Raw genomic sequence first — 23,723 nt, forward strand, 5'->3', positions numbered from 1 at the left:
CAATACGAAATGGAATTCGCAGTACCATGGATATTCGTAACGATTTATGATTCTCTTGAATGGTACATGCCTTTGTCTGTATTTTATGAAACAAATACCGAGAAAATATAACTACAAGATAACATTTTGTAATCAACGATAACGAAAATATAGGTATTACGATTTCTGGATTTCCTGGAATAAAACATGTTTTTAATTGTATTCAATACACATTTATAGAGCAAATATAACTAGAAGAAACTCGCTTTTACTATTTTGAGGTTCATAGAAATCGCTCTATCGATTTCAAAGAATCAAAACTGTTTTAATTGATGTTTCACAGAGGTTAGAGGCAGGGAGAGGAAGAAGAGAGAATAAAATAGATTCATTTGGTCTCATTATTATTATATCGCGTAAAATCAATACGATTACAGAGAAACGCTACGAAATCTGATATTATTCACAACATTGCGAACGTTTTTCTTCTACACCGTGCCGGACTAGTTTCCCTTTAATAATCGTTCGATATTCCACAGCAATTATTATGAAATATATGACTTTACTGTTACCGTGTTGTCGTTTATATTAAGGTGCTTGAACTTACGGCGTTATACTTATGGCTGTTCGGAAACAAATTCTTTGTTTTGATCGCGGTTGCAACAATGATACCGCTTTGTTCTTATTAGCGAGGTATTTCGTAGCATTTCATGGGAATTCGTCTATTAAACAGGTGTTTCCAGTTGTCAGCTGCAGACCCCGATCGTTAATTTCAATAAGCTTAACATTAAATATTGCAGAAATTAAATAGAGTTGACTAGTATTGCTCAATCGATGAGAAAACGTGAACTCGGGTCATCTGAATTGATGACAGTTGATTTTGTATTACTGATATCACTGTATTTCACCTATAGTTTGTTTTGTTAATACGTGTATACACCTTTCTTGATAGAACTAGATTTAATCACTGCATTATCCCTAATTCATTTGCCATATCTGCAAAACAGTTAGTATTCTTTCCCTCCTCACACATTTTAACCCAATGATCGGGTATATTTTGAACAACTGCACACCTATCTGTGCACATAAATCACTCACACACTACAATAAGATTTCCTATGGTTATTGTATGTTAATTATATAGTGACATTTAGTTGTTTCCACTATTATCACCCTATTTTGGAAATTGTCAGTATTGAATCATAGTCAGTGTTATAATCAGAACCATTGTCCCATATTCAGAAAGTTTGATTCAAGTTAATAACTAAGCTATTAATTTCCAATCTCATTTGTCAATTTCTTCTTCAATGTGTCTGATCGACCATTCATGTTTCCAGCATGAAGGACAATATATATGCAATGAATTATTAATAAATGTTATGAGTATAGCAACATCTGGAAGTTTATTATCTATGATAGTTTTTTATCTGGATTATTTTAAGCCATTATATTACCCAACAATGTATGAAAGATCTCTGAAGGAACTGCATATATATATATATATATATATATATATATATATATATATATATATATATATATAAGCATTTTTTGTCTTGAATTCATTTCAGACTAACAATTTCCTCTAAAATAATTGTATTAAAAATTAATTGTGTGGCAACAAGGGGCTATTATCTCGTTCCTGTTCGATGTAATTAGAGAGGCAGTCTGTTCCATCTGGCTTCGGTATTTTCAAGATCGAAGAAATTTTAAATGAAATGCTGGGCTAAAGAAAAACTGTGTTGTGTGAGTTCCTTTTAGAGATTGTGGCCCTCAAACATCTATACAATTATATATATATATATATATATATATATATATATATATATATATATATATATATATATATATATAAATATAAGCATTTTTCGTTTTCAATTCATTTCAGACTAACAGTTTCCTCCAAAATAATTGTATTAAATTATGTGGCTATTATCTCGTTCCTGTTCGATGTAACTGATTAGAGAGGCAGTCTGTTCCATCTGGCTTCGGTATTTTCAAGATCGAAGAAATTTTAAATGAAATGCTGGGCTAAAGAAAAACTGTGTTGTGTGAGTTCCTTTTAGAGATTGTGGCCCTCAAACATCTATACAATTATATATATATATATATATATATATATATATATATATTATATATATATATATATATATATATATATATATATATATATATATATATATATATTGTGCTACTAAGTTTTTTAACATTGTTAGATTTTATAAATTCGTTGGCTATGGGGTGAAGCAACTTATTCAATATTATAGTTGTATACCACCTATCAAATGGCCATGTAGTTCTTGCCTAATTTCTGCAGCAAAACGCTTATATATTCCCCCATATTTAAGAAAATTTATACAATTTCTTTTCGCTATAATAGACGTGTGATTCTTGCCATTTCACCACCCATACAATATAGAACAATATAGATACAATATAGTATGCGAACAATTATCTTTACGGCAACATAGCAATAAAATATCCAAAGAATTATGATCCAAATATCGGTGTGTCCAAATAATGTGTGATGTTGGTTTGACATCGATCAATTATTCATCAATTTATTTTCGTACTTCTTCAGCATTTCCATACCGTATACCTATCAAATCATGCTGCATCGATCTAAGTACGTGATAATCACATGGTGATATATCTGGTAAGTGCGCAGGCTGCAATAGGATTTCCCACTCTCTCACAATATCGTATTAGGTCAAGTAATGACGCCTAGTCACAATACCCCGCAGAAAGCACTTCTTCTTCTTTTTTCGTTTATTAATTGGTGTTTTGCCACCTTATGGATCTTACCAGGCGTATATAAATATCTTAAAGAAGTTGATTCATCGATGGTCAAACCAATGTCGAAATCAATTGAGATAAACTGTCTCAAAATTCCTTAAGAGTTTGAGCTTAGTCAAATCTATGTAATCATAGAAATCATAGAAGGCATGAATAAATTCGCAGACCGTCAAAAAAACTACAGAGAAAACGGATCTCCGGAGAATAACAAATATGTTTTCATCAAACAAATATTCGGTTTCGTATGAAAAACTTAATATTATTTAGCGAAGTCTTCATTTTAAGCCATTTTATAACTGTATTTTTCACTTAGTGCAACTATAATTAAGGAAAATTATCAATAATACGTATGTAGAACAAACATATTTTTACAGAAAGATCAAATTGTGCTAATGATAATTCTGTCATGACTTCCACTAAAACTGAGTTACTGCCTATATCCGTAACGTAACGAAAATGATTAATACTACGATATACGTTCGGAATACTACAACGCAAGGATGTCGAAGGAAACATACATTTTCCAGCGGAAGCAGTTCGCGGACTTAAATCACTATAATTATATTAGTTAATAGACTGTGATTCAAATCAACAATTCAAATAAACGACTAAATTGGTCCAATAAATAATAATCTCGATGCTGATAGATAATTAAAATGTGATTACGGGAAATATAGGATATTGTATCCACGACTAACACAAGCATGCTACAAAAATAAATTATTTTCTTTAGTAAGAAAATGCTTGGCTTGATTGAAATATTAGCTTGAAACTGTGAAATTTCAGATTTTCTTCATATTTGTTGAAGTAAATGTATTCATACACATCTTTAAACGTAAAAATGTTGATCTATATTCCATCTAATAAGACATCCAATGCATGCAATATATAATATCGAATCAGTGTATAAAATTCGATTTAGGTTGGTACTAGTGGGCCATGTTGCCAAATATCTGCAATATTCTTTAAAACATTATTTGGTGATAATAATAGTTATTAATAACTCCAAGTCTGTCCGTGTTAATTTTGCGTTGTAGCGAATTGACAAAAAAATCAATTATATCACTTGACAGATGCCCGATTCCTCAAGCACAGTCAACTAAATACCTCGGAATATATCTCAATAGTAGGTTAAACTGGAAACATCATGTGAGACAAAAAGCAGACCTAATAAGAGTTGAAGTCAAGCAATTGTACTGGTCGAGATATACTCTCAACTTGATCTAAAATCAAAGATATTGGTTTATCAGTCAATCATAAAGCCTATTTGTACCTATGGGGTGCAAATATGGGCTTGCACTAAAACATTAAACCAACTTGTTATCCAACGCACCCAAAACAAAGTTATACGATTAATTACCAATGCTTATCGCTACGTAATCAACGAAGAGCTGCGGGATCATCTCGGAATCAAATGGATACACGAGGTGATGCAAGATTTTGGCTTAAAACATGAAACAAGGTTGCTATCACAGCTACGTGGAAGCAATACAGCTACTGGACAACGCACAAGAAATCAGAAGATTGATGGGAACCAAGCTACACGAACTAGTTTAGTGTAAATGTGTGTTTTTAAGTTTAGCTTAAGTAGATTAGTTATTCTAATTAGGGAAATATATACTGGTGTATTAATCCAGTACACGCCTTGCTTGTATATTAATGCAATTACAACAGAACAGTGGCAATAAATTAATTTATATATTGAGATTGTACTAAGCATATCGAATGTAAGATATAATTTAATAAAAAAAATGAGTTTTCGAGTCAATATAACAATTTGTTTAATGAACCTTTCGCGATATTCCAGTCGTATTCCAAAAAACTCGAACAAGACAGATCTCCCCTCAATTTGGCATCGACAAACGGCTCGTCTTTTAAACTAATTCCAACGTAAATATATATTCGGTAGTTTGTTGCTTTTTACCTTTATCGGAAATTACTTTTCCGTGTAGTCCCCGTGCGAGTGTCTCCCCGAAGGAAAACACAATGAAAATGAAATTTAAATGGCGCCGGATACATAAAAGATCCATATTTGTCATCGAGCGTCTCCATTACTGGATAGGCTTATTTCATGAAGGTCGATACGGATGTCAAAAAATATTCTTTCCTTTTAAAATATGCACATTTTAAGTTAAAATGCGAGCTTGTGATTATGTAAAGGTTTATATATATATATATATATATATATATATATATATATATATATATATATATACCACGACATCAAACCAAAATGATTACACACCTAAGTGCAGGTGTAGAAATAAAGCAAAGTATAGAAAAAGAAAAGCCTGTGGAAACAAAGGACATATAGATAAGACAATAATAAAAATAAAAATGAAAATTACACTCAAAATCTTGGGCTTCTTCTTGAGAAATCCATAAACTAAAGGAAGCTTCAGTCACTACCAACATTCAAGAACTAGCAGCATATAAAATCAAGAAGACTTAAAGGCATATAGCATGAATACAACCTATAAGGAGGAAGAAAGAACTATAGACCAGAGACAACAAACAAAAAGTAAAGCTCTTTGCTGAATCTCTAGCTGAAGTCTACATCCTCAATCGTAAACAGACAAACCACATTATAGCTAGTAGTGATAACTTAAAATCACACATAATTACAGCAGTAACTCCAAGAGAAATAACCAATGAGATAAGAGTAAAACGGAAACCAAAAAAATCACCGGGATTTGATGCAATCATTAAAGAAGCCCTAAAATAACTGCCTAGAAAATAGTTCAAGTAGTTTGCAAAATGCAAAAATAAAACAAAGCAACTCAATTACTGGACTGCCAGTTTGATTTCCGATAAAAACACTCAAAAATCGACCAGCTCCATAGAAAAACGGATATCATTGAACGTTTTTTGAAAGGAAAACAAATATACTCTGCAGTTATCCTCAACGTAACACAAGCCTTCGATAAAGTTGGGTTTGAGACAGGGCTTGATATATAAATTAAACAAAATGCTGCCAAAGCAATACACATTTGAGATATAAAGATCATATTTCTAATGGAGTCTTCGGAATTAAACAAGAATAACAATATTCTGAACTAAAAGAAATACGATCAGGAGTGGGACAAGGCAGCGTTCTGGGACATATCAAATCGAAAGAATAACCATGGACAAGACGTGTGAACTTTTCGTCACTTCTGGTAACCCTTAAAGCTCTAAATCAAACTTCCCTTATCCAAACAAATTCAATGGTATTATTTAAAAAAACTTTAATATAATCAAAACAATGGCACTGTGTCTCTATTCTAATTTTTTATTACCAACAGTGTAATCCAGATCTCATTTGAAGAGAATATATTAAAGAAATGCTCCAAAGAAAGAGATCTGATGCAGATGCAGAGGCGATTGCCTTCAGCTTGACCGCACTTCGAAAACACTGACAAGTCGAATGAGCCATTCTTGTAGGAACATCTTAATAAATAAAGATTAATAATTTATTATGTTTTCAATCTATTAGCAATAATAAAATGAATAATTATATAGTGTATCCATAGTTATTTTGTGCATATGCCATCTAAATTTGTGACGTCAAAATGTCACAATGTTGCCGTAACAACTCTGAGTTTTAGTTCAGGTTTACTTTGACATACAACATTCTAATCAAAATAAAATAATTAAATCAAAATACTTTTATCAAATGTAATTTATTTTAACATTATTGTAAATCTAATGCATATATTATCGAAGGACTTGAAACTACAATTAAGTACATGGATATAATAGTTTGTAGGTAACGGTTGTATTTGATTATATTTACTTTAAACTCTTTTCCATACTACCTATGGGTTAGAGTTCTAGGCGCGTTTGTAGTTGTATCCGCTGGAGGCCCAATCCACCCAATTAACAATTTTATATCCTAGTAAAATATTCTACTTTCACTAGGGATCATATTTACCTTTTACGCTTAGTTCTTGTGTTTTTCTGTACAGTGTTTCCTTGTAAAGACATTTTAATATCACCGTACTTCTCCTTCATTTGTTCTGTTAATAAATATATACATGTTTCTTGATAAAATTAAATTTAATCATTGCATTCTTGTTAATGTATTTGCCATATTTGCAAAAAAGTTACTATTCTTTCTCTCCGGAGATATTTTAACCAAATGCTCATGTATATTCTGAACATTTACACATATATCTATGCACATAAATATTTTACAATCTACAATAACATTTTCTACAATTATCATATATTAATTATATAATCACCTTTAATTGTTTCCACTCCCATCAAATATTGTCTTATTCTAAAACGAATTTACAAATAGCGGCAGGCAATACATTAAACATCTTGATGACGTATATACAAAATAACTTTGGATATTGGATATATTAAATATTTGAATAAAAACACTTTTAGATGAATAGTAAGATTTTAATAATCTTAAATAGCGAGCAATCAAAGTAACGTTGTCAACAACTGAGAATGTGCTCTCGGAATATCTGTTAATCGTATAAGATCCTTATCAATTTGATGTTAAACTTATTCTAATGCTATTCAGTCTCAATGCATTCGAAACGTGACGATTTCCTTAAACTTATACTCTTAATATTATTTTATGTAAATGCAGGCGCACGATATTGTTTAAGAAGTTGTTTATCTACTTAGAAAGTGGGGCCAGTCGTTACCCAGCGGCTTGCAAGCCAGCTGACCGGCTCACTTACCTACATGCGACACTTTACAATCGTTTGCCGCCGAGTGATTTCGACCAAATCGTCATTAAATCGTCGTTTCCTCTTTTACAGTGAACAATACGGATACTTATCAGAACAATACAATGGTGGATGCGGTGGGTAGATCGAGTCCCTCGCAGTATTTCTTCAATCAGTTCTTACCCAGCGGGCAGATGAGTCCTAGCGATACGTTGGATTCGGGCACGTGCAGCGACCTTGATGGCACCCCACCGCCCCTGCCCAAGAAAAAAGGCAATGGAGGGGTATCGGTGACCCTAATTGGTAAGCTTTAATATAATTTATTATATAATGTATAAATATAAAGAATTAAAATATTAAGTATTATTTATTATATATTTGTGTTATATATATATTTATTTATAAAGATTTATTTATTCAAAATATTGCCCATTTGATTCTATACATCTTGCCCATCTTTCAGGCAATTTATGGATGCCATCCCAAAAAAACTGTTTGTATTTTGAGCTTTATCGAACCATTTTCTAAGTCCTTTGAAATTGGCGAAGTACTATTGATGCTATTGATGCAAAAACTTGATAGTCGGACGGTGCAAGGTATGGAGACCTTCCTTGGATGGTTTTGCTTTATGAGGCGTTCTGTAAAAACACTTTACGGTGTCTTCGAGTCCATTTTAAACGTTTTTCGATCAATGCATGGTTCAAATTGACCATGTGGTGCGCTAGTGATCACTGTTTCGCCAGGTTTCAATAGTTGGCTATACACCACGCCGCCCTGGTTCCACTAAACACAGATCATTGCCTTCAAACCAAAACTATTTGTCCTTGGATTCGATCGGCCGGCTTCGTCTGGTGATAGCAATAATTTTTGCGCTTGAATTTTCAAAATAAATCCTCTTTTCATCACCCACCACTATTCGATGCGGAAATGATATCGATTGAAATGAATTTTCGACTTTCCATTTGCCTGTCAATCAGTTGATGTGGCACCAATTTACGCATCTTTTGGATTTTTCCCATTGCTCGAAATCGGTCGCTGATCGTTCCTGGGGCCATATTTAACGCTTCTAACAATTGGTTTAAATTTGTTTATATGCAAAATGTAATATGTAAAGCTTTGAAGCTTGATGTCAGTAGCACACCACCCGTTAGAATTATACGTTTTCATAATTCACATTTGTAATTTCGGAATTTATTTCAAAACAGCAGCGAGAATGAAAAAAGTTCGTCTATGATTAATAACAGGATTTATTGGATGAAAACCTATCTCAAACTCTCAATAAAAGATGGCAGAAAGTTGTAAAAAGAATGGAAAATATTTCGATAATAACATACCGTAGATTTTCTCAATAAAGTGAAAAAAATTATCAGAATATATACAAGCACTTAATATTTGCATTTATATTATAAAACGAGTTTGATATAAATCTTAACCTATTAGATATTCTAATACTTTTATTTTTTTATATTTAAACATTTATTCTTTTATCTTTTGCCTCATATCAGATTTTTGTATCAATAACACACTATCAAATTTATAGTCTATTCAACGTTATTTTATACATGCGTCATTCAAATGTGTAATGTCAAAACCTCGCAATGTTGCCGCATCAACTCCACGTTTTAGTTCAGTTTGGCTTTGACATAAAACTAAATTCTAATCTAAATAAAGTAATTGAACAAAAATGTTATCAAATACAATTTATTTTAACATTATAGTATATCCAAAAACTATGGTTAATTATACAGCCACAATAGTTTATAGGTTAGAGTTATAACCTCTCATCTCTATTGCTTTCAAGAATTTTACATACGTCTGACAACCGGACGACTTTGACATGCTCATTCATTTACGTGTCCGAAGTAATCAGACAGCATTGTGTCTCTTTTTGACTAGAATAAAATGAGAAGGAAAATATTGTCTGAAACGCATTTACAAATTGCGGTAGGCGATACATTAAACATTTTGATGAAGTATGTAGAAAAAAGCTTTGAATAGACTATAGATAGCTTTAGCAATTAAACGGTAATAAAAATATAACACCATCTAGTAATATATGTAAATGAAATCGTATTAGAAAAGTACAAAACGATCATGTGAAATACCAGAACAATAGAAAGGACCGTATAAAAAAGGAAAGTCCATGAAGAAAAGCATTGGACGGTGATTCTCGTTCAAGAATTTAAATAAATTCCTGTAAAAACCAATCTGACCAAACAATATAATAACAATAAAAGAGAAATCTTAAACGCGTTATCGATCGAATTAACCTATTATTTAGGTGATTAGAATAAATAAATTAACATTCTAATGGCAGTAGTGGATGAATCCTTTGAAATATTAGACGGTTATTGTATATTCGATATAAAATAAACCGGATATTAATTTAAAAAAGGCACATAAAACAGTGCTGCCGGCTATTTTTTGTAGGAATTTTTTATGTTCTTCTACATTTCTCCTAGATCATTATTTTCGTCGTATTTAAATGTATTAAAATATCAAAATTAATTAGAAAATTAATTGTAAGCCACTAATTTCGGAACTATATGTCTGAGATTTACTAATAAGTTTCAGACCTCTGTTGTTTTCTGAATTTTTTACTAGAAATGTTTTCCATTAGCTTTATATTTATTTTAATATTAATAATAATTGTTAAGTTTAAATTAAATAGAGAGTTAGTTTTAACGAGATTTGGAATAAAATATATGTGAGAATAGAAAATGGGCACGTGGTATTTTATAAAGAAAAGGCATCAAACACTTCAAAACCCACAAAAACATATCAGTATGTATATAAATAAAATGATCTAAATTAGACAACACACGTTATAATCTTTTACTCTGCACCAAACCGTGAAAACATGGAAGTAAGCATGAAACACTAAATCTAGCGTTGGGAACTGAAAACAGTCGAAATAGTCGATAGTAAAAAGCTAGCGACTGAAAATAGTAATTACTATTAACTATAGTAATTAATTTTAAGTTTAGTAATTACTATTTTTAGTCAAGTACACGGTTCAACTGTTGTTTTCAATTCGTGATGTCAGACGAAGATGTACGAATCCTTCCCTGTATAAATTGTGAGAGAGGAAAGGATGGAGATAATTGCTTGGGGCAGTCAATGTTCTTATCATAGAAAAAAACTAATCCATGATATAATTTAAAAGAGTAAATGATTTATTTATTATTGAAGACAAATATTTTATAGCAAAAATCGAGAGAGTAATGGAAATATTACCTTTTATTGACAAAAAAACAGTCATAATTAAAACTATTTATCTTTCACAATTTTAATCCTATTACCGTATTACATTAACAATTTTGAAAAATATTTTTCCAAAATGCTGTTATATTAATATATAATATACTTTTATTTATAAGCAAACTTACAAAAAATCATAAAACTATGTATATTACATATAAATCTATGTAAGCATAAATTGGGTACATTTTTGTTAAGGTCGCAGTTAGGATGACAGAGACAGAACGTTAAAAAAATAGTCGAATGAAACTAGTAAAACCAAAAATAGTAACTAAAAGTACACGACTGAAACAGTCGATAGTAAATAGTAATAAAATCAGTCGGACTGAAAATAGCGACTGAAACAGTCGATAGTAAAAAGTAGTCAGTTTTCAAACAGTCGATAGTCGTATTTAGTCGATAGTTCTCTACGCTATCTAAAGCTAATAACAACGCGAGCCAGTGTCGCCTTTCGTGCCAGGGCCTCAAACTCCACAAATATAGAACGGAAACTAAACGGAAAAAGTTCGAACACGTTTCATACTATGGATGAACTATGACCGTCGTATGCTCGTCGTAGGGAACGTCCGATAAAATAAACGTATCTAACTGCGTTGCGACGAATTAACAAAAACTTAATTATATTACTTTACGGATGCCCAATTCCCCAAGCAGAATCAGCTAAATACATTGGAATATATCTCCATGGTAGGTTAAGCTAGAAACATCATGTGAGACAAAAAATTAGACTCATAAATATTCTTAACCTGATTTAAAATCAAAGAGATTGGCTTATCAGTCAATCTTAAAGCCTATTTGCACCTATGGGGTGTAAATATGGGGTTGCACTAAGACATCAAATTAACTAGTAATCCAACGCACCCAAAACAAAGTTCTACGATTAATTACCAATGTTTATCGCTAGGTAACCAACGAAGAGCTGCACCATGATCTCGGAATAAAATGGATACACGAAGTGATGAAAGATTTTGCCTGAAACAAGGTTGCCAAATCAGAGCAACGTGGAAGCAATACAGCTACTAGACAACAAGCATTTGCTTTTTTCAGTATAGCAAAGTATGTTTTCTCTACTAAAATGTTTATATTTGCAACATAACATAAAAAAACAAACTGTAAAAAATAACAAATATGTTTCAAACTGTATCACTTTATGAACAAAATCTTTAACTGAATAGTTATTTATTACCATAATGTATACATTGAAAACACCTTTTTTCCAGGTTCAGATTTTTTTTCCTGAATTATTCTACAATTCAGATTATCATTGAAGAATAATTTTCCAATAGTGTAACATAACACCTAATAATTAACTCTTGTTAGTGTCTAGAATGAACAGGAGAAAAATTAATAAAGGATTTGTTCAATCAAAACAAATATTATATAATTTTTCACGACATTTTGGTTGAATTTATAAAGTCATCAATAACATAATGTTAATTTTGAGACTATATATTTACCTATTCAATTCTTCATCCATTCATTTTATTCATATCGTTTATTTAATAATATTAACGTCATCAGTGATGGTATACTTTGGGCTTGTTGTCTTCTAGTGCCAACCTTCATACAGAACTGCCTCATCTTTATGTATTCGTTTATATAGTACCTTTACATTGAGATTAATTAAGCTTTCCTAACCATCATTTTCACGTTTCAATATCTGTACTTATATTTCACCTTAAAAAATCGGTCTTGTACTAGCAGTTGTTGTTGGAAGTTGAATAGTTCAAGGAAATGCTGATTGTACTGTGTGAAAAAGAATACTCGAACTCTTATAGTATTGAAATGACTTAAATATTATTCACATATTAGCAATAAAATGTTATATATATGTATACAAAATCTGAGTTTAAACATGCAACAACATATTAATTTCTCCTATGAATTCTTATACTATAGTCTGTTCAAAGTTATTTTGTACATACGTCATTTAAATTTGTGATATCAAAACGTCGCAACATTGCCGCACGAACCATGAATTTTAGTTCAGTTTAGCTTTGATATACAAAAAAATGGTAATCTATATAAAATAATTGAATAAAAATCTTATCAAATAAATTTTAGTTTAACACTATAGTGCATCTAAAAATAGCAGTTAATATACAGCCACAATAGTTTATAGGTTAGAGTTATAATCTCTTATCTCTACTGCTTTCAAGAATTTTGCATACGTCTGACAACCGGACGACTTTGACACACTCATTCGTTTACGTCTTCGAAATAATCAGACAGCATTGTGTCTCTTTTTAACTAGAATAGAATGGGAAGGAAAATATTGTCTGAATCTGAAACGAATTTACAAATTGCGACAGGTAATACATTAAACATCTTGATGACGTATGTACAAAAAAACTTTGAATAGACTATAGATCATTGGTTAGATTATTTTACTTTACTTGATTTTGTTGAAGTATAGCTCTCTTTAATGTACAAGAAACTAGATGGTTAGGTAATCATGACAGTTGTTAAAGACTTTGTCTATAGTTCAGTGGTGTTAGAAGATCGTTTTCCTTTCTCTAACTGATATTCTAATCTTATAGGAATATATGCTGACTTCATGCGGATTTGTAAAACTAAATCCATTATATTCTATTAAATATAATTGTTCATATTATCTGGTAACTGGAAAATGAACAAAACAAATAACCTCAAGTTTTATCAACAGGGTTATTTACCTCGATATTTAGATTATAATATGAAGAGTATAATGTAGTCAATGTGATGATAAGAGTGCAGTAAATGCAGTAAATACTTAAAATGGTCTTGCTAGATAGAAGCTATATCTGCTGGTTCAAGCCTTGCAAGATTTAGTTATATTTCTCTAACGTATTTCCGCCTTGCAATGAAAATATAAAACTTGTTTGCACTTGATACTAGTGTAAATATCCAATGTTAAACCCATTTTTGTTTCATAAATAACTTTTATTGCTTGCAAATACGTAAAATTTGCCATAAATAGTCTTTCAAAATTAGTCGTAAAGGCTATTTGTAAGTTAATTTCTATCTTCCGAAGGTAACAGTTTTAAAAAATTTTTAAAAATGCATTTTTAAACCAGAAACTGTTATTCTTGTTGTTGCATAGCATAAATTTACAGTATATTTTACGCAAATAACCAGATAAATAATGCGTGTTCCGCAATACTTTACGTCCGATGTTTTTCTTTATCGACAACAGCATATGGCTGTTGACTTTGTGACACAGTTCCTAAAAGAACACGAATATAGCTCGTCAATCTAACTGTTCTATATGCTTTTAAACAGAATGTACATATATAAAGCGTTACATTATACGTTATTAGGAGCATCTAAACAGTTCTTCTTCCGCAAATATACATAATATATAAGAATTACAATATCTAATATCAATTTAATTAGCGCTTTTAATTAAAGAAAAACTTTCCTAGTATGCTATGCGAAATTAATTCAGAAAATAACAAGATCGTAACCTATTTCGCTATGAGCCAGGTAGATTCGTACGAGGAAAATAATTAGTCTCTTATAATTATACGGCATTCACGCTTAAACACGAATTGCTGTGTTTGTTTTAATTTAGAGCTTAAGTGATGAGAAAAACACGACTATAGGGAGAATTATGAAGCGTAAATGCTCATATGGTCATTGACTTGTTAATTGGTCAGATGAATATTGTTTTTTTATTAATAAGGATTAATTTTTCAAATTCATTTGTAAATATTTCAATATACTAAGTTCTTGTATGTATTTGACAGTTTTTTTTTATTCAACATAACTCCCTCCAAGGATGATACACTGATTATAGTGACCCTCCAACTTTTCGATACCATTATTTTAGTACGATTTGTCCTTTGCTTCAAAATAAGCCTCAGTTCGGCGATCACGTCTTCATTCGACGAAAATGTCTTCCCAGCGAGCATTCTATTGAGATCTGAGAACAGGAAATAGTCTTCTGGAGAATACGGTGGATGAGGAAGCAATTCGAAGTCCAATTCATGGATTTTTGTCATCGTTTTCAATCTCTTGTGACCCGGTGCATTATCTTGGTAAAGCAGCACTTCCTTTTTCTTCAAATGCGGCTGTTTTTCGGCGATTTCGTCCTTCAGACGGTCCAATAACTCTATGTATCAGTCGCTGTTGATGGTCCTTCCTCTTTCAAGGTAGTCAATTAAAATTATTCCACGCGCATCGCAAAATACAGACGCCATAAACTTGCCAGCTGACTGTTGCGTTGTCCCACGCTTTGGAGCGCGTTCATTATATGCAATCCACTCGGATGATTGTTGATTGGACTTCGGAGTGAAATGATGGAGCCAAATTTCCTTCATTGTCACATATCGGCGCAAAAACTCGGGTTTATTATTCTTGATCATCTTCAAACACTGCTCCGAATCATCAACTCGTTGTTGTTTTTAATCAAAAATGAGCTCGCGCGGCACCCACTTTGCACAGAGCTTTCTCATACCCAATTATTCGTGAATGATATGATGTACACGTTCAGTTGATATTTTTAGAGCGTCTGGTAATTCATTAAATTTCAATTTACGGTCATTAAAAATAATTTTGTCAATTTTTTTAATGTTTTTGTCGGCAACAACCTCTTTTGGGCGTCCACTGCGTTCACCGTCTTCGGCGCTCATTTCACCAATAATAAAATTAGCATACCAATCCTTGATGGTTGATTTTCCTTGGACAGCATCCGGAAACTCGGCATCAATTTCCCTTCAAAAGGCGATATTTTATCAACACGCGAAATCCCTTTTTATCCATTTTTTTCACAATAACAAAAGTGCTTCACTCAAAATGCTATAATTTACAAATTAATGATCCGACAGCTGTCAAAAATTTACACGCATCTTTTGAATGTTAGGGCTAACTAAAAAAAAAATTCTAGTAGCGCCATCTATGTGTCAGGCCGGGGACTTTTCGATTGAACAGTTATAACGGTTTGAGTGGTTTAAGATTGAGACTTCACCAATACTATATGCGTGGCCTTATGTGCCCAGATAAAGTCTAAGACAAAAGATTCTATCAGTCGCATCTTGGATAACGAAATGGATTTATATCAACTTGAGAATAGTAGAGAGGATCCAATGTATATTATAATGATTTTTAGATGTTTTCTGTAAAATTTTGACAAGCAATCGACGACATAGAAACGTGCAGCTGAAGAAGACAACTTCCTATAGTTATTTAATTGTTAGGGTTACAGGAGTACAAATGGACAGGCATTGTTAGATGGCACTTTTCAACTGATAGTTTTTTACACAAAGGCTATTATGTATTTGTTTAAGGAGAAGCTATCCACTTGCTTGGCCTATTAAACATGAGAATTCCGCGAATCCTTTTGTATATTATATATATATATATATATATATATATATATATATATATATATATATATATATATATATATATATATATATATATATAAGCTAAAGAGCTACGAGCCAAACGATTAAGCAAATCATTTGATGAGAAACGTCGTGTTGCTCTTCTGATTCAGAGGATTGCCTTGAGCTTTGGGCGTTACATTCAACCATTACTTGATTACAATGCCATATTAACAATATTTACAGCCTATATTTTTAGATGAAGTAGATGTTAAATAAAAAATAAGACATATGTAATTGAAATAGTTACAGTTACAATGACCAAAATATGATACTTGTTCACAAATATTCACTATAATTTTGTTAATTTCCAATGAATATAGTCTTAGTTAATGACAGTCATTATAAATAATTGACCATCATTAATATATGCACGGCCTACTAAATCGGATGTTATTAAAATATTTATAGCTAAATTAAGAACAAATAAAAAGCATTTGGTTTGAAATCTGTTTTTTTTTGTTCCCAAGGTAATCGAGGTTTTTTTGGAACATTTGATACATTTACCGCATTTCTTGCACCATATTACGAGGTTACTATGAAGTAAAATTAACACTAATTAGAAGTTTGTTTCTATATTCAGTTGCTATTATTCCTTTTAGGTTGGTAATTGGATATAAGCGGCGTTCGTTATACCCGCTTTGTATTATGCATTCGTTATATATGAATATTTCTCATACTCATAAAAATTCGTCTTATTTGAAATGTATAGTTAGGGGAAAATGAGGAATTTAGGACTATAAATGGAAATTCCTAATGAAAAATAATTGTGAATAAATCATTGTTTAAGATCTAGGAAAAATAACGATGTGTGAATTTTACTACAAGCGTTGAATATTTAAATATTATATAAATTAGCATTAGCAGTGATTAATTAATTTTAAATTAAATATAAAAAATTTATACAAAAAATACTGAAATAAAATATACTGAAAGTTAGTGATACATAAGGATTAACAATTCCTGTCAAATTTCACCTGAATATTAAGTTAGGAGTACTTGGCAGTTAAATATGTAAGTTAAATTTAATATGTTTAGAAATCTTGTGCTTTCATTCTACTGTTAAATATTTAAAATAATGCTTCGACTCTTACACAATTTCTAACCTTCTTGTAGCATGTTATCATCGAATACCAATTTTAAAAATGTGAAAGGTCCATCCACTAACCACTAGCTACTATCAGTAAGCTTTCTCAGTATGTTTACTTTAGTTAATTTTAAGTACAGTTAAAAATAATTTTGGCGAATTTTAACATAATTGAAAGCACATTTTATCAGAATTGTTTCAGAATCATTTCATTATCAATACAGGTTTTGATATAATGTAAAAAATTTTCTTTCTTCTTCTATGATCTTTGTTTTATTATTTTAATACAACCATATACAACAGTTATAGCTAATAACGTTGTTTTTTATGCCAGAGCCTTAAAAGTAAACAAAATAGTAATTGTGAATGGGTCGAATTTCCCAAGTTTGGTGTTCTTTCCTTCTAAATATTTGAAAATTGGGTTTCTCTGGGCTCTATTATTAAAGATTACTCATTACAACTTTGCCATAGATTTTTTTTTTTAATTTACAGGTACCAATCTTTCCTGTGTACTGTTTGCAGACGATATAGAAATTTGCTGCTCAGTCTGGCCATTCAGATATGGTTATAGACTTCTACAGAATGTCCTCTCTCACTTCCCTACCCGGTATTCAATTGCCAGTTACCAACTTGTCTCCAAAATTATTTCACGTTTCAATATAAGCAGTATAAGCAGTTATACTCTTTGCTGTTTTAGTGATGGCCTTTTGATATTTTTCCGGTAAAAAATTAATTACATCACAAGCTAGTTTTACACCGTTACACTTTATAATACCAATTTATCCTATTGACTCTCACATAGTCCCTAATAAAATAAAATAAATAAATACAAAAGTTGTGACACAGTGTTAACATGGGAGAGGATTTTTTACTCATGTCTTGGTGCGAAAATTTTAATTCCCTCTATGACAGTTGGTATACAAAAATACTACTCAGGACTTTGTTCTGAAATATTTCCAAGTATTATTCATATTTATAGATATATTATATGGACAATTTTGTCTTAGGTGGATCCAATATGCGCCAATATAGGATGATTTACTCTTGTTAATTTTTATTCTCCATATCTGAGTTCATTTATTTACAATCTTACTTACAGTAATCTGTGTTATAACAGGTCAAGTGAAAAGTCCACGGCTTGACACATAAGCGGAGCTTCTAGAATTATATCCATATGTCTTTTTAGTTAGCCCTAACTCTCAAAAGATGCGTGTATAAATTTGACAGCGGTCGGATCATTAGTTTGTGAATTATAGTATTTTGAGTGAAGCAACTTTTGTTATTGTGAATAAAATTAATAAAAAGGAATTAGTTGAAGCAAAAACTTGTCTTGATGCCGAGTTTCCGGATACTGCCCCAGGAAAATCAACCATCAAGGATTGGTATGCTAAGTTTAGACGTGGTGAAATGAGCACCGAAGACGGTGAACGCAGTGGACACCCAAAAGACGAAAACATTTAAAAAAATACAAATTAATTTTGAATGACCGTAAATTGAAATTGAATGACAGTAGTTGAAAACCAACGACAAGTTGATGATTCGGAGCAGTGTTTGAAGATGATCAAACGTAATAAAAGCGTGGAAAAACGCAACAGTCAGCTGGCAAGGTCATGGCATCTGTATTTTGGGATGGGCATGAAATAATTTTCATTGACTACCTTAAAAAAGGAAGGACCATCAACAGCAACTATTACATAGCGTTACTGGACCGTTTGAAAGACGAAATCGCCGAAAATCGGCCGCATTTGAATAAAAAGAAAGTACTGCTTCACTAAGACAATGCACCGTGTCAGAAGTCAGTGAAAACGGTGGCAAAAATCCATGAATTGGGCTTTCAGTTGCTTCCTCATCCACTGTATTCTCCAGATCTGGCCCACAGCGAATGAAACTGTTCTCAGATGTCAACAGAATGCTCGCTGGGAAGACATTTTCATCGAATGAAGAGTTGATCGCCGAAACTAAAGCCTATTTTGAAGCAAAGGGCAAATCGTACCACAAAAATGGTATCCAAAAGTTGGAGGGTCGTTATAATCAGTGTATCACCCTTGAAGGCAATTATGTTGAATAAGAAAAAGTAATTTTGCCAGTATTGCTTCTGCAACATTTTATAGAGTGTATATATAACTCTCTTATGTCTGACTCTATTGAAGGATTTCGCTATTTCTAACAATAAAGTTGAGCAAATTGTTTTCCCTTCGTAGAATTTTTCAGTAAAGTACGTATTAATGTTTATCAAATAATATTGATTTCGAAAATAACTAACCTTATAGTTTTTCTTTCAGATAATATCGTTTTACAAAACTGTTATTTAAAACAACATTTTCGTTATAGTTTATTAACGTAACCATCAAAATATCTAGGATTTTCAACGTGTTAGCTTTATTATATTTAACGACACTCTATAAATCATTTTATGAGGAATAAAGACCAGTCCCTTACCGGTGAAATAAGCGACAGAAAGAATAATAGACGACAAAAAATATGATTAAGAAGACGCAGCTGCCTAGAGCATTAAACTAAACCAGGTTGTTCGTGTCCAAATAGGTTTTTGAGATTTTCAAGCCGTATTAGAATATAAAAGAGTCAGCTTGTGACCGAGGTGATGTGGTAGAAAGTATCTAAATTTAAAATTGGGTATATCGATTCGTTATTTTAAGCAAAAAATTTGATAGCGGTAATGTAGTCAGGTCGGGCGATTATCTTTCATATGTATAATGAGAATTAATCCGCGATAATTCTGTTAGTAAGTGATTTATTTATCCTCCGATATATACTGCCCGACAAAAATATTGCGATTATTTTTAAATTGGTTTTGTAATTTTTATTACCGAACTTATTATTATAAAATATTCAATAACAATAATAAATCTTTTTACACTGACAAGACTGAGAAACAATATGCGTAACATTTAACTAGTATATCAGTTCAAAAGACTTAATCCTTGACTCCGTCTTTGTTAATGAACTTGGGATAGTTTTTTATTGGCTAAATTAATGTTATCCATATCTAAATCTCTAGAAATCATTATTTTTGAAGTAGCACTCTTCAGTACTTTGTTCTGAAACCGTTGAAATATGTCCAAATTGATATTTTTGGAAGAATTCATAACTGGATATTATGTGTTAGTTAGAATAGGTCTGACAGTGCAGAATTTTCTCTGAATAGCCAATTCTTCCGAATAACTTCTTCTAAATCTAGTACCCAGTCTTCTTTATCTTATAGGGCAACTTCGGATCTACTAACGTCGTAATCGGACGTCATTCCTAAATATTTTGCTGTGTTATCATATAGTACATGAATAATTATTTATTATTATTCTGTTATAAATAAAGCTAGCTGCTTCGGCAAACGTTGTTTTGCTATGTAAATAATTTTTAGAGAACTTCTAGTGTAGAAAAAAATAAATAACTTATTGGAAGTCTGTAAGGATGTGGTATATGAGTGAAAAAGGCATGGAACTATGTGAACGATGATGGAATACAAAAAATAACAAAACACCGAACATTAATTTTTTAATAATTATTTATATCATTAATTCATTACATAATATTGATCTCTTAATGCGACAGCGTGAACAATATTTTTTGTTAGCCCGTCTTTGTTTTGTTCTTGACGCAGTTGCGCCATTCTCACACGCGCTCCAGCATTTTCTTCTTGAACTAGTACTTCGGTTCTTTGGACACTTCTATTTCGAATGCTTCTAGATTCACTGTACAATATAAGACATACATAAAGAGAACTAATTATTTATTGATGGAAATTATTATATTAATAGTTTGTTTTATCTTTGATTACGTTTAATATACATCTAAATATTAAATAGTTTCACGAAAGTTAGAGCTCTGATAAGTAAACACAAAAAAAATCTCAAATCTAACAAAAAAAAAACTAACTTTCGCCGAATTCGTTTTTTACCATTCCCAACAATATTTTCGTTATAAATAAAAAAGAATAATTTTTGATTTTATAATAAGCGTATAAAAATAATTTATACTTACAACTCAATAGCCGTTGTTTGCGGGAACTCGTGACACTTGTTGAGTATTTTATAGGTTATGTAAATCACTTAATTAACTGATCATAGGAATTACACTCAAAACTAATAATTTTATTAGTTATTAATATTAAATTATATTCAATAATATTAGTTATTAATAAATAGATAATAAAGTTACTTGAGAATCTATTTTATATGATAGTTACAATGAGATAGCAAGAATGTTTAACTACTACGCTTGACGCATAAACACTAATAACATAACACCCTCTAGAGGGTGTGAGAGAAGGCTTATTGTTTGAGAGAAATAGGAGATCATCTTCGTTGTCATCTCTACTCCGTGCTGTTTACTGGGTGAGAAGTGACACCGGTAGACATATGGAGGGTATAACTTATCAAGTGATAATAATTAATGTTATCGAGCGGGATAAAAAATGATAAAATTATTAAAATGACTATTAAATAACAGGGGTTGGTGATAGAAAAATGAAAATTTAGGGTAGTATGTATTTTTTAAATGCTACATTATAAAAATAAATTTTTCAAAAAAAAACTTTTTGGGGCGGACATCCCTTAGGGGTTTAAAAATAGATAGTAGTCCATTCTCAAAGCTACTGAATATGCATAAAAAATTTAATAACAATCGGCCAAACGGTTTCGGAGGAGTGTGGGAACGAATAATGTGACATGAGTATTTTATATATAAGATTGACGTAGAGAGATTCAGTCTCAGTCAAACTTATTGCCCATTGCTTGGTAGAGTTATTATTTTTGTATACTGATGGTTTTTCCCTACGGCTATTATGGCAAAGGAAACTATTGTACTATGTTGCAATTGAGGAAAATCATCGATGTACATCAGGTATAAGACCAGTTCTTTTATCGCAAACCTGTCTTCACATGACTTTGCAATTATAACAATAACTAAGTTACTGAAAATTACTGAGGCGAAAATCATGGTTTAGGAGATTTTTTCTGTTTAACCAAATAGTTAACAAGCAATAATAGGTAGAGGAAAGTAACATTTCATAATTTTTTCATGGCATTTAAAGCGAACTTATCAATATAAAATTCATATATTAATCAATAGTATGTGATGTTTTAATTAACCAATCTTTGGTAACTTTTCCACCAATACTACCAATTACATTTTTTTGCGATATATTTTATAAGAATTTTTTAAATGTTCTAAATTAAGAAGTCGTAATATTACGAAAATTACATCTTTCTGCAAGTTCCACATTCAAAATGCAATTAATTTTGACTCTGTAAATGAATATTCAATAGACTGCAGCATTTCAAACGTACTATAACACGACTTCATTAAGTTAGTATTGAGAAAGCGAAATTACCTTATCCTCAACCTTATATTATTATAAGAATACACAGAGCATATCGGTTGTAGCATTTCACTTGGAGAGCTCCTATGATTTCGTTACATACAATAAATTTTCACAGTCGTATTTGACTCTTGCTAGATAAAATAAGTTTCTCCATTTATTTCAAGTTATCATATGGATCAATATAGCGTAGTGTAATATGTAACTCAATATTGTAATGGGGAAAATACTTTGAAAATATTACTCTAGATTTAAAAGAACTTTTTTTCAGTATATTTCCTTAATATTCAGGAGACAGATATATATACATATATATATATATATATATATATATATATACATATATATATATATATATATATATATATATATATATATATATATATATATATATATATATATATATATATATATATATATATATACTCATAAAATCTCATAGAAACATAGAAAAATAGGGGCAAATAAAGAAGAAGCTCCAATTTCTACGCCGACCTGTTGAACGAAAGTTTTACTCCTTTTATCCATGGTAGTTGGAATTAGGCTTATTTTAAATTATTTAGCAGAGATCGCGCAAACCACTGTACCAACTAATGTTGGCTGCCAGAGGAGCTTAAATCTGGTGAAAGAACGTCCTGCAAGAAACATTGGTACCTCAACATAAAGTTATTTTACGATCGCTGCACGTAAAGTTGGGACAGATGAATCAATTTATAAAATCGCTTTCCAAAAGGGGAGATTGCTTTAAATATATATGATCGACATACAAATCAACAAATCAAAAACAGGAGTATATTGCTCTTAAGGAGATCTTAGAAAAATCCTTATACAACCATAAAACCTTAATTATAAACAAATTGTCAAAAGTATGTTCAAATCTTTTCAAACCTTTAATTGCTTAATGAATCTAAAAATTCATTATTCCCACCTTGACTACATTCTTCCCAACTAGAGAGATGTGAATTAAAATTAAGGTGAACGATTCATCAGCTCATTATAGGAGTGGAGAAAAGTTAGCACGAAAAATGGAGCGGATGGATAGACTTTATCTTTCATGTTATTTTAATGCAATTGCTGGTTTAATATAGTTGTAAATTGTCAAGAAACGTCTTATGATAGAAAGGACATTTTCGATTTCAGCAAACGTAAAAACATCCGGATTAGATCACAAAACCTACTAAATTTAATTTATCAAGTGTGACATTGTCATTAGAAAATTAATCTCAAGT

General features: G+C 31.1%; 1 protein-coding gene across 1 annotated transcript in view; it reads left to right on the forward strand.

The window, feature by feature from the left end:
• The window catches only part of LOC143204946 (glutaredoxin domain-containing cysteine-rich protein CG12206), a 109,961-nt gene that overhangs the window by 39,678 nt on the left and 46,560 nt on the right, over positions 1 to 23,723 (forward strand). Inside the window, exon 3 of the mRNA XM_076417904.1 lies at positions 7,536 to 7,745. Coding sequence (XP_076274019.1) covers positions 7,536 to 7,745 — 210 coding nt within the window. The remainder of the gene's footprint in view (positions 1 to 7,535; positions 7,746 to 23,723) is intronic.

The sequence above is a fragment of the Rhynchophorus ferrugineus genome, unplaced genomic scaffold (assembly GCF_030347505.1).
Source record: "Rhynchophorus ferrugineus isolate W39M unplaced genomic scaffold, kcgeb_rfMv2 rfM11, whole genome shotgun sequence".
Classification (NCBI taxonomy): Eukaryota; Metazoa; Arthropoda; class Insecta; order Coleoptera; family Curculionidae; genus Rhynchophorus; species Rhynchophorus ferrugineus.